The following is a 12,160-nucleotide window of genomic DNA, read 5'->3' as shown; positions in this document are numbered from 1 at the left end:
AGAGAGAGTCATAGGAACAGAAGGATCTGGCACATTCCAACAATTTAAATCCCAGCCTCTACCTCTGGTAAAATTCCAGCCGGAGCAGAAGATTACAAAGATTAGACAGACTTAAACTTTGAGAGACGCTGACAATGCCAATCACCCATCCTCCTGGACTGCCGTGATAACCAAGAGCTTTCCTAAAGCAACATAAATAGGTTTTGCTGCCTAATCTGAAGAAAACAGTTAACAGCTAATTTTCACAGAAAAAAATTCGCTCCCATCATTCTGCTAACCAAATCTGACTACATCTATCACTTACATATCAGAGATGGCAATAGGAGTTCATTCTATGTATAGTTATAGCAAATGAGTTGACTAAAAGCTATTAGTAACTTCAAAAAATTAATCACACTGAGCTGGTCTTTGAGCTTGCCTCTGATGCAAGTCATCAACAACCAAAATTACTAATAGCCCCCAAACTCCTCCATCACTAGACCTCGCCACCCATCCAAGATGACACAGTGAGAATGAGAAATGTGTGAAATGAATGAGGACACAGAAGCCACTGTGCAAATGGGGTGCCCTCAGCATTGATAAGCGGGGCTCTCTGAGCACCAGCCAGCTGCAGGCCAACTGGGGTATCCTGTACTGAGGATGAGGAGGCAGCAAATGTGGCTCTACTTTGAAGTCTGCATGGCAGGACTGAAAACTGGGTGGGAGAGGGTGTAAAATTTCCCTAGGAAAGTATGAAAAACTGCTTTAAAAGTACCACTGAGAAAACTAACTAATGTTTTGGGATTTTGGACACACGGAGAAATACTACAGTGGAGACTGAGTTTATTAAATTCACCATTTTGATGTGTAATTCTAGCCTAGAATCCCTCACTAACTCCTATCAAAGACCTTATGAAACTTATTTATAGACCATGGCCAAAAATGTTCAGAGGGAAGCTTGGTTTGACACCATCGTAGGCTAGTTATACAAATAAATGGATGAAGATTATGGTTAGGGACAGGGTGACTTATATAGGCTCAAAAAATACTTGGGAACTAAGAAGAAACCACTTATGAGTGACTTTGCCCTAGTACTCCGTGGCCAACATAGAATGAGGAAGAAATGACACATAGATGAGATGAAAGATGAGTATGTCACATAAAATTACGTGAAAGAGAAATATTACAGGGTGATGGTGATTTTATAAATCCTGGTGTTTTACTGAGGATGACACTGATTTCAGTGGAAACCTATCCACAAACCTTTTGCTTGGATCTATGCCCAAAGGTCTAGGGTTCTGAGGTTAAGAAGCAGCCTGGGCTTTCTTTGGAGACATGGGTTCAGGGAAGGACCATGCCGTTTAGTTCCAGGGGATGTCTGTGGATGGATGCACACTCACCCAGTTCTTTCTCTTCTTTTTCTTAGAGTCACTCTCTATGTTGCTGCCCACACTGGAGTGGCTGGTGGCGCTGTTGATGCTGGAGACACTGTCCGAGGAGTGCTGCCTTCGGATGCGGAGGTCTGCAGGCTGGGAGGTGCCATTTCCTGGAGAGCAAGGCCAGGCCCATCAGCGCCTGCTGACTTGAGCCCAAACCTTCATCCCTGGGGACAGCCCTGGAGCCTGAGGACTCCTAGGTATTTTCTTCTCGGCTCCCCACCACTGGTTTCAAGATCCTTGAGCAGGTGGCTGCTATGTCCTTTTTGGTCAATAAATGGGGTCCATCTCCTCCCACTTTACAAAATAGAAGTCAAGGGAGGCTCGGGAGAATGTCCTTAAGACAAATTCTCTTAAGCTATAGATAGGCTGGAAAAGAATGTTTCTGAGCTGTGGCAGCAGTCACCTTTGCTGTTAGCCCCTCTCCTACTTGGATTTCTTTATGTATGTGTGTATATGTTTCTTTATTTTGCAGTGGTGGGAATGGAGCCCAAGGCCTTGTGCGTGTTGGGCCAGTGCTTTCCCGCAGCCACACCCCCAGGCCTGCTCCTTGGTTTTCCACTCTCCTGCTGTGCTCCGCCCCTTTCAGCCCCTTGATATTTGGAAGTATCAAGCCCCTCTCCGTCTAGGGTCCTTCCAAGTGTTCTTCCCTCCATCTACAATTCTCTTTCCCCTAGATTCTGTCTGCCGGTGCTTGCTGATGCATCCCATTTCAACTCAATCATTACTGCTTAGGAGGACCAACATCTGAAAGAACAGTGATACTAAGCCTAACTGTGATTGTTAAAATAACTTCTGCTGCCATTTCTCCTCATGAGGACAGAACAGCCAGATAGACTCGAGTTCCAGTCCCGCTTCTGGTTCTTACTATTCTCTGGCCTCAGGAAGTCACTGTCACCTCTGAAACTCAGCGCTCCCATAAGTATTAGGAGGAAAGGACAAGCATGACCCTCATAAGGTCATTGTAGAAAGAAAGCAAGACAATGAATTAAATAATGAAAGCACTAAGCATGGCGCTTAGAACACAGTTAAAGTGATCCCTGAGTGCTGGCACCTCGTATTGCATCAGTACACAGGGTACCAGTATAGTACATATTTATTGCACCAATATTGCTATTGCTGCTATTACTGTTACTGTAGGAGGTAACTCATCTGCACATTCAATTTTTTTTTTTTTTTTTACCCCTACTATTCAGATACGCTTTCCGGAACAAGTAAGTGATGAGCCCATTTTCGCTGTACATCAGAAAATAAATATAGAAGCGGGAGTTAAGTTAAAGGCAGTACAACAATTTTACACTCAAGTCAACTCAAAGATGTTTTCTTCCGCTTTTTGAAGTACATCAGAGAAGAATGCAAGCTACACTAGCTGTTTTCAAAGAGGCCAGGAGTGACCAGATGCGAGCTGCCTGCCTTCCAGGACCTGCCTGATGATGCAGAGCTGGGAGGTTGCATCACGTGTGTCAGGGGAGGCTGTGAAAGGCAGGTGGGTCATTGGCTGAAAGGATGTTTCTTACTTTACCTTTGCAGTTCAGCTCTGGAGTGTTAATTACTCCATTAATGGCAGCCTGGGCAGCTGCGTTCTGTTTTTTTAACAGCTCGATGGTTTTTCTTAACTCATTCAGTTCTGAATCCTGAGGGCAAGAAAGACATATTGATCACCCTAAAACCATTCTGTACAGAGCTCAGCAGAAGTACAACATGGCTTCAACAGAGGAGGGTAGCGAATGGAGCTCAATAGAACCTTTGTCTCCTACCTGAAGTTCGGTCAATTTTCAGGGAGCATAAAAGGTCACACAAAAGGAGTGGAATGAGGCCATGAAATCTGTCCTTGATGCCTTACCAGTACCGATCTAAGTCACATTTTTACTCAACACATCTACTCTTGACTTAAATTCTAATAGTTCAAGAAGCATGTTAAAATCTATATAATTATCTGAAACTAATGAGAATAATATTTTCAGGTTTGTTGTTAATTCTAAGCAGGGAGCAAAGAGCATCTGTTCCATCTTACCTTCTGCTCAGCTGTCATGGTCAAACTCTGGAGCCTGATGGTCATGTTTCCAAGGCTCTGTTCAAAGGCTGCCACGAGGTGAGCCTGGAGGGGGAAGACACGGACTCCATCATGTTACCTTGCCAGGCAAGAGCACCTTAAAAGCGATGCATCTTCAAGACAGAAATCCTTATTGGGGCCACTTGGTCTGACCCCTGCCCACATCTCCTGCCTCTTCTTGCCTCCCATTCCCCAACTCTCTTTAGATTAGTTACCTTGGACTTTCACTTTCTCAGACTCCCTAAGCTCTCCCCACCTCAGGTTACAGTGCATCTTTCCCCTCTGCCTGGAATGCTTTTCCCCCATCCCTCCTGGCCTAATTTTCACATGTCTGTTTCAAGAGCGTTCCGCTCATGCCTTTGTGACAACCCCAGTCTGGGCTGGTTCCCTCCTCATTACTCTTACAGGTCCACCACCTCGCTGACATATGCTTTGTGAAATAGTAGTTAAAACACACGGTCTAGTGGCTGCTGGTTTATGTCTGTCTTCTCTACTACTTCATCCTACCCTGCAGCAAGTGTCAGACTCATGGTAGGGGCTCATGGAAAGCATGTGTATGGGAGGAACAATCAAAGTGGCTGGCATATTTTGCTTGTTATAATCCTGATTAATAAAAAGCCACCGAAAGGCCCATCTGCTACCTCCCTGGAGAGCCCTCTCCCAGTCCCCAACTGGGAGTTAGGACTTACCACAGGCCCCCACACACTTTCATCCACTTCTGATAGATAATGATATCAGATGTAACAGGATTTTATACATTGCTAGGATAACTTTTAAAAGGTGGCCAATTATAATTAAAATATGCATCCAATATTCAGAGATGCTAAAATGTAGAAAGAAAAAAAAATGTGTATCTTAGAACTGAGAAATGTGGCATTTTCCTGTATGCCCTCTTCTCTTGCAACTCCCCCTTGGAGGCCAAGAGGTAACTCTGTATCCCAACACTAAGTCTTTTGGCCTGGGATGCAGAGATGTAAGTAGTAAATAATAATAATGACAAATAATATTATTAATAATATTTATATTATAATATATAACATTTATTATCATTATTATTATTTTGCAGTACCTGGGATTGAACCCAGGGGTGCCCTATTATTGAGCTCCACCCTCAGCCTTCTTTACTTTTTACTTTAAGCCGAGGTCTTGCTAAGTGGCCCAGGCTGGGCTCAAACTTGCAATCATCTTGCCTCAGCCTCCCATCACTGAGATTATAGGTGTGTGCCACCATGCCCAGCAAGAATTGACACATTTTAAGGAAGTTATGCAAGGAATTTCTAGCAATCAAATTAAGAATCCATTAGCTTGCCAGGACTATCTAACCTCCAAATTCTATTTGTATACATGAAATAGTGGCAGATCCTCTGGTTAGAGACATCTGGGCAGCAGATGAGAGGGGCAGCCAAACTGTACCTTTGAAGAGAGTTGGCACCATGTCTATCTTACTCTTCCCTGAGTCCCTACCACTGAGGTACAAAGCTGCCACTTGGTAAATATGTTGGGTGAGCAAGTAAAGGACTGAAAGGAAAGCCCTTAGATGTGGGGCCAGTGTGGCACAGGGAGAGGAGCAGGGTTTAGAGTTAAAGGTCTGCAGGGCACCTCCATTTTTCTTTGGATTACCCAGATGCTGAGCAAGTCATCCAATCCTAATGGCCTCAGTTTTCTCATCTATTAATGGGAAACAATAGCTACTTTCTTCCCAGGGTTATTTTGAGGACTAATTGAAACAAGACAGGTGAAAATAGTCTACAAACTGCAGAGGCATTTCAAAACACAGGAATAAACACGGTGGGGGAAAGAAAGCCTTGGAAATGATAAAGTGACAGAAGAAACTACTAGAGGAGACAAATTGCACGGGACACAGGTGTAGGGATGAGGAGCAGAAACACAGAGGACAACAAGAGGGATGAGGCTCTGTAGAGGACACATTGGAGGAGCCATGGAAGAAATGAGACTTGATCATGCTGTAAAATTATGGAGGAAAAGTTGGCCAGTGATAAAAGTGTGCTGAAGAGGGCCAGTGGCATTTTAATCTAAGGAGGGATCTGAGGAGTGACTCAGAGGCTCTGTTTTCCAGACTTTATCAAGTAGGGATGCCTGAGGCTAAAACATGGGGCTAAAATCAGGGGTTGGCAAGGAGCAAGGCCACTGGTAATAGAGAAGTTACACAGAAGAGTTAGCTTCTTTCTAATTGTACTCTCTCTATTATAAATAGAGAAAATGTCTCTTCATTTTAAAATAGACACACTTTAGTTTGCCCTGGAACATGTAGCAGAACAGAAGCCAATCAATTCAAGATAATCGTACAGTGGCCAAAGTAAATGGGTCAGGGCACACATGTCTAAACGCCCACCTGCCATTCCTGGACTACAGAGGGATGTCAAAATTAAATATCAATAATTAAATTCATATTTATTTCAATTCAACATTTGATTTCCACCCATGACTTCGGTTGTGAGCATTTGTATTTTCTATCCAATTATAAACAAAAACTTGACCCCCCATCGAGGCTGCTACTGAAAGCATTTTTGCAAGCTCAGAAAGAAACCACATTAGCGCCGAAGAGCCCGAGGGTCTCACTTCGCTGGCCGGCCAGAGGATCGCCTTTGTGTCCTGAGTGCAATCCTTTCTGGAGCCAGAGAGGCCATGCCAGCCTGGTGCAGAGCCACACAACAGCCTTCCCATCCAAAGCCATTCTCACATTCCCAGGGAAAGCAAACACAGGTGGTAGAAAAACACCCCGAGAAGGTGGCTTTGAGTAGTTTGTCCCAGAAAAACAAACACAGCTCGGTTTGTGAGAAAGATGGCAGACAATAAAACGCCTTAGGACTGCTCGGTGCTGTGCGGTAAGACCAAATGTTTATTTTAAAACAATACTAGCCTTTATGAGCAACAAAACAATACTTCTGGATGTCACTCTTACTCTTCTCAAACAAAGCAGAGCTCCAAATGACCCAAGATAAGGCTCCCTGTGACCAAGGCACTGGAGGAATTTGCCTACATTTACTGATAGCAAAATGATGACCACTTTGCTGATTCCCAGGCAGCAATTGACAGCTGCCTTTTTGTTGTTGTTGTTGTTGTTGTTGTTTTGGTCTCTGTTTTGGTACTAGAGATTGAACCCAAGGGTGTTCTACCATGAGCTAGACCTGCAGCCCTATTTTATTTTTTATTTTGAAACAGGCTCTCACTAAGTTGCTGAGATTGGCCTTGAACCTGTGATCCTCCTGTCTTAGTCGCCCAAGCACTGGGAGTGTGCCACCATGCTCAGCTGACGGCTAACATTCTTAACTAGAACAGTAGCTTGCTTGGGAGGGAGTTAATGTCCACCCACATTATTTGGTTAATACCTAGGAGACAATGGCTCTGGAGTTGATTCTGGATTCCAGTGCATATACTTGTTTATCAAGATAAAGAAACTATACACAGACTTTCTATTATTTTCTAAACAGGATCTAAGCCTCAGAATTCAGCTCTCACATCAATGTCTGATGTCCTTTGGAAAACATTACTGATGGTAGAAGAGGTTAAGAAAATAAAGGGTTACAAAACACACAGTGGCTTAGAATGTGAGAGTTTTGTGGGATTTTTTTTTTTTTTTTTTTTTTTTGGTGCCAAAACCCAGGAACGAGGGAATTTTTTTTTTTTTTTATTTCCGTAAATGTAAGAGAGCTTAAGAGACTGAATAATAATGAAGGCAGTTACCAATTATTGAGCTTGTAATTAAGGTCAGGCACTGTGTTGTGTACTTTATGTGCAGACTTTAAAGAGGAATGCTTTCCTTGAGTAGGTTCAGGCTCGAGCTGGGAATTACCGGGGTGAAACCCCCAGGTAAATGATTACTTTGGAGCATTGACTCAATGTCCTGGTCAAAGGGAGACAACCTTTGAAGTTGCCTTTCATTATTACAGCGTGCTATGGGTCACACAGGTACCTTCTCACAGGCTTCAATGCCTCTATCTGTGGTCTTGGGCTGGCCTGGTAGCACCTGGGCAGGAAGCTTTGCCTCAGAGGTATCTCCGCAACTTCTAGAACCACAGGCTCTGCCTTCTGAGCTTCAGCCCTTGCTGAGCCAGAGCTCACAGCAATACTCTATTAGAGACCGTGCTCCTGGGGTGGGAGATCTGTGCCTCCTAATCCTGCAACCACACCACCTCCTAAGGAGCAAGCCAGACCACCTCACTGCTTAAAATGCAGCTATAGGATAAGCCCAACGTGAGGAGGAAGTCCACAGTCTCAGCCTCACAGCTCAGAACGCTAATGTGCCCTTTGCCTTTCTTAATGTCTTCTTCCCCATTTCCTTCTCCTCTCCACCTCTGCTCCTCTCCCACCTCACAGCTGCAGATTCTGATTATGCCAGGATTCTTCCAATTCCAAATACACCAGGAACTTTCACCTTGGCCTCGGTACACATCATTCCCTTAGTAAGAATGCCATCCTCCCGGTGGACCCTTTCCTACAGGACATCCGTCGGATGTCACCTCCTCGGGGAAGTCCTTCCTGGATCCTCTCTAAGCCCCACCAAGACTGAGTTTGGTGCTTTCCCTATGTAGTTCTTCCTACATAGTCCTACAGCCACTTCTACTTATCTCTACCATAACAGTTGCCAAGTTCCAGGGAAAACTTTGTTTGTCTCTCTGCTGGACCAAGATGAACGCTAAGATGATGGTGGCTGTTCTGGCTCTGCTGCTGAGCTCACAGAACCCCTGCTACAGATGGCACTCACAACAGTTGTTGGGTTGAATGCTGGTTGGTAGTGAGTTCTGAACATGTAATTGTGCTCATTATAATTACAGAGCAGGTTGGCTATTGATTGTGGAGCTCTAAATTTCTTTTTTTATTTTTTTACCTCCCTCCCTTCCTTCACCCCATGATCAAATTTTTCAGAAGAGAACATTGATATTTTAGTGAGCATTTAATATACTGTGAGCACTGATCACACAACAGCATGAAGCACTAAGGGTGATCACCTCCAACACACAGATAAGCAAAGTCAGGCTCAGAGGCCAAAGAACTTGCCCAAAGTCATGCAGCCTGCAAGCGTCAGACCTGGCAGTCACATCCATGATGTCTGACCCCTTCTTACACCACGCTATTTCTACAGTGTTCAGAGATTGGGCCCTAGGCACTACTTGGAAGGCAGAAATGGCTGCCTCCTGTCCCAGCACCCCCCCCACCCCCTGCCCCCCATGTCTGTTCTTACATTTGCTGTCAGCTGGGTGGTCAACGCAGACACCTTCTCTTGGGAGGCATCCAGTTCCCGCCGCAGTTTTCGAATCTAAAGAAGACAAGGCACAGAGTTACCGGCTGTGGGAAGTCTGTCTCCAGGTTGAGCTGGGTCAAATGACTGGTAACCCTGAGCACAGAGATCCAACACCCAAACTACTCCTTACCTCTGACTGGCACTTTTCTTCTGGCTGTAAAGAAATCACAAGGAAAATTAGACCAGTTGAAGAGCAAAGAGCAATGCAGTCTAGCCTATGGGGACAACCAAATTCAGGTTTTTAGAAAAGTCCTGAAGATTTCTTATTCTCTTTTCCTAGCATATTTCTCTAGGCAAACTGATTTAATTAAATTGAGTCATCAGATTCAGGCGTGGTGGCGTACGCTTTTAATCCCAGCAATCGGGAAGCTGAGACAGGAGGATCGATCGCGGTTCGTGGACAGCCTCAGCTACTTAGTGAGGTTCTCCACAACTTAGTGAGACCCTGTTTCAAAATAAAGAATTAAAAATAGGGCAGGGGGTGTAGCTCAGAGGTCAAATGCCCCTGAGTTCCATCCCCAGACCCGCCCCCCCAAAAAAATTGAGTCATCAGAAAGGCCAGATACAAACAATATGTTAAGAAATAAGGAAGAATTAGAGTAACATTCCAATTGCTTGGGCTGTGAGGAGACCCCATCTCCATGTGGAGCTCTGATACGGTCAGGGGCTCAGAAGAAGGGAAGTGAGGGAAAGGGCAGGAGCCAGAGTCAGCAAATCAAAATACAGGATGCTAAAAGTGAACAGATTTTAAAGCCCAAACATGTCCCATGCAATGTCTGGGACACAAGTATATTAAAAAAATTATTTGAGCTGGGTGTGGTAGTACATGCTTATAATCCCAGCACCTGGGAGGCTGAGACAGGAGGATTACAGATTCAAGGCCAGTATGTGATAACTTAAGAGAGAGCTTGTTTCAAAATAAAGAAATAAAAAGGACTGAGAGTGCTGAGAGTGTGCCTCCCAGGCCCTGGACTTAATCTCCAGTAAAACACACACACACACACACACACACACACACACACACACACACACACACAGAGAGAGAGAGAGAGACCACTGTTGATCTGAACTTTAGATTTAATTGGGCATTCTGTATTTTATGGGGCAACTCCATCAGGGGCAAGGAGAACTTTTCCTCCATTGATTCTATGCTAGTTTCTCCCTCCCTCTCACCCCCAGGGTGCCACAGCAGGAGCAGGATGGGGCCTCAGAGTGAAGGGGCTGGGGCCCCTATTCGGCCAACCTGGCAACTCCATGGGTTGTAAGGACAATGTGGCCTTCATGTTCCCTATGGCACCTCAAGTCCCCCAATTCTCCCTATGATGCTGGGGAGTGAAGGTGAACCCCGGGGCCTATCTTACTCGCAGAGCCTTCCATGATGGTTCTGTGTCCTGTCAGCAATGACACAGGTACCTATCAGAGAAAACTATAAGACTATCTCCTCCCATAGGGGGACCACTGGGCTGGGCAGGGGAACCACTGGCCTGGAGGAACTTAATGCAGAAGGGACCTTTCTTGGCCTATCTTCCAGTTTCCAAGGTGTCCATAAAGAAGAACCCAACCCCCTTCCTTCCTGGAAGTCTACCCCTCCACCTACCACTCTGCTTTTCCCAGGGATGGAGGAGTGACTTGGGAACCAGGGAGAGGAATAAACATTAATAAGGACCTTTGTCCTTGGTGAGTGTCCTAATCATACTAGCAACAGACCCCAAACTGTTAGATATTAGTCTCTGGCATGTACTTCTGTTAGTTCAGAACACAAGAGGACTAGGATTCTCTGCATCTTGCAGGCACCACACTGGTAAGCTAGGCAGGCGGGCAGTGGTTTCATATCCGGGCTCTATGCCACCCTCTCCACTGCCCTCCCTCCAGGTATTGCTCAAGAGCCCCTCCCTCCTGGCTGGCTTCCAACAATAACAAGGACTTTTTTAAGCACATAGGCCCAATCATTTGCTTTTTGTCACAATTCCATAAAGGGGTGTGTGTGTGTGTGTGTGTGTGTGTGTGTGTGTGTGTGTGTGTCCTCTAAGGCTGGAGAGGTTAAGTATCTTGCCTAAAGGCACACAGCTGGACAATCTCCTTATCTGAGAAATGCAGGAGAAAGGTGCTTCTATCTCAGGGCTCAGTTTTTCCTTCAAGATACTATTCATTTATCCCTCCTTGTCTATTTTTTATCCATCCATCCAAACTCAACTAACACCTACCAATTATGTATTGATTTCCTACTTTGTTCTGGGCTCTGTTTTAAAAACCTGGGACAAAGCTGTGAACAGACCAAGTCCCTGATCTTGTGTCATTTACATTCTGGTAATAATAATTTACTAAATGCTTTCCATGTGCCTAAGAGTATTCTAAGCCCTTCATTATCTCTTCCTTCCTTCCTTCCTTCCTTCCTTATAACAGCCCTTTAAGTAAGAACTGATACAATTGCTTTCCTTTTGCAGATGAGGAAAATGAGGCTCAGATTGAGTTAAGCATCTTGTCCACGGCTGCAGCAGGTCAGTGGCAGAGCTGGACGATCTAAGCCACTGTTGTCTCACTGCCTAGGCCAGCACGGTCTTCTGTGCTTTTGCTGTAACTGCATTCTCATGGAAGCTCCCCAGAACTATGTCTTCCAACTTCTGTCTGATCCAAAGGCTACAATGGTGAGAACATCACAGCTATCTAACACTTGGGAGGCCGGGGGAGGCCTGTTGGCATGCTGGACCATCCATACAGGACCAGCCCTACTTGTAAACACTCCTGTCCACAGGCCTTAACAGTTTTGGCCACTGCACTGTGCCTGCCTGCCTCTGGGGTTGGGCCAACACTCTCAACAGCAGCCTGGAGAAGTATGTGGTTTGTATCTTACCCCAGCTACTGTTGCTTTTCTGTCTGTGTGGGAAACCTATGGAGCTGTGGGCCTCCATCCATTCAGCCATTCCCCTGGGAACATAACTACTGTTCCCTCCCAGCCAACAAAGCCAAGAAAACAAGTCTAATGCCAGATGGGGCCTCTCAGGCTTTCTCTACTCCAAAGGCTGGCGGTGACTCTGGACTATTATTTAGCATCACGGTGCCCTTTATTTCATTGTAATTAAAATTGCAGGCAAATCTCAGGTAGAATGAGCAATCTTGAATATCCAAGAATTATAGAGATTTCAAAGAAACTAGCTGCCATCCTATAATTAGAACCTATAAGACTCAGTTATTAAGCAGGCTCCTTGGTATGAGTCTGTGGCAACTTGAGAGACTGCAAAGTTCTCTTAGACAACAATGAGAGCTTGCTCACTTTCACACTTACAAAGGAGCCCAAGCATTGTTCCTGCATTTCGTCACCTCTAAGGCACTAATAATAGACAAGGGACCGCACATCACTGCTAGGTGGGAACAGAGTCTAGCCAGACTTGCAGCTTTTCTTGGAATTGGTAGACTGCTCTAGTGTGGAAA

The 12,160-nt window shown here is 45.1% G+C and overlaps 1 protein-coding gene across 3 annotated transcripts in view; it reads right to left on the bottom strand.

Annotated features, from left to right (window-relative positions):
* The window catches only part of NAV2 (neuron navigator 2), a gene marked incomplete at both ends in the record, with an annotated part of 737,881 nt that overhangs the window by 37,926 nt on the left and 687,795 nt on the right, over positions 1 to 12,160 (bottom strand). For all 3 annotated transcript variants that reach the window (XM_080694785.1, XM_080694783.1, XM_080694784.1), the window contains 5 exons: positions 1,380 to 1,525; positions 2,938 to 3,049; positions 3,430 to 3,513; positions 8,672 to 8,746; positions 8,862 to 8,885. In XM_080694785.1, the coding sequence (XP_080550911.1) occupies positions 1,380 to 1,525; positions 2,938 to 3,049; positions 3,430 to 3,513; positions 8,672 to 8,746; positions 8,862 to 8,885 (441 nt within the window). The remainder of the gene's footprint in view (positions 1 to 1,379; positions 1,526 to 2,937; positions 3,050 to 3,429; positions 3,514 to 8,671; positions 8,747 to 8,861; positions 8,886 to 12,160) is intronic.

The sequence above is a fragment of the Muscardinus avellanarius genome, assembly GCF_963383645.1.
Source record: "Muscardinus avellanarius genome assembly, chromosome: 1".
Classification (NCBI taxonomy): domain Eukaryota; kingdom Metazoa; phylum Chordata; class Mammalia; order Rodentia; family Gliridae; genus Muscardinus; species Muscardinus avellanarius.
The sequence above is the reverse complement of the archived record's forward strand: the minus strand, read 5'-3'. Positions and strand labels throughout refer to the sequence as shown.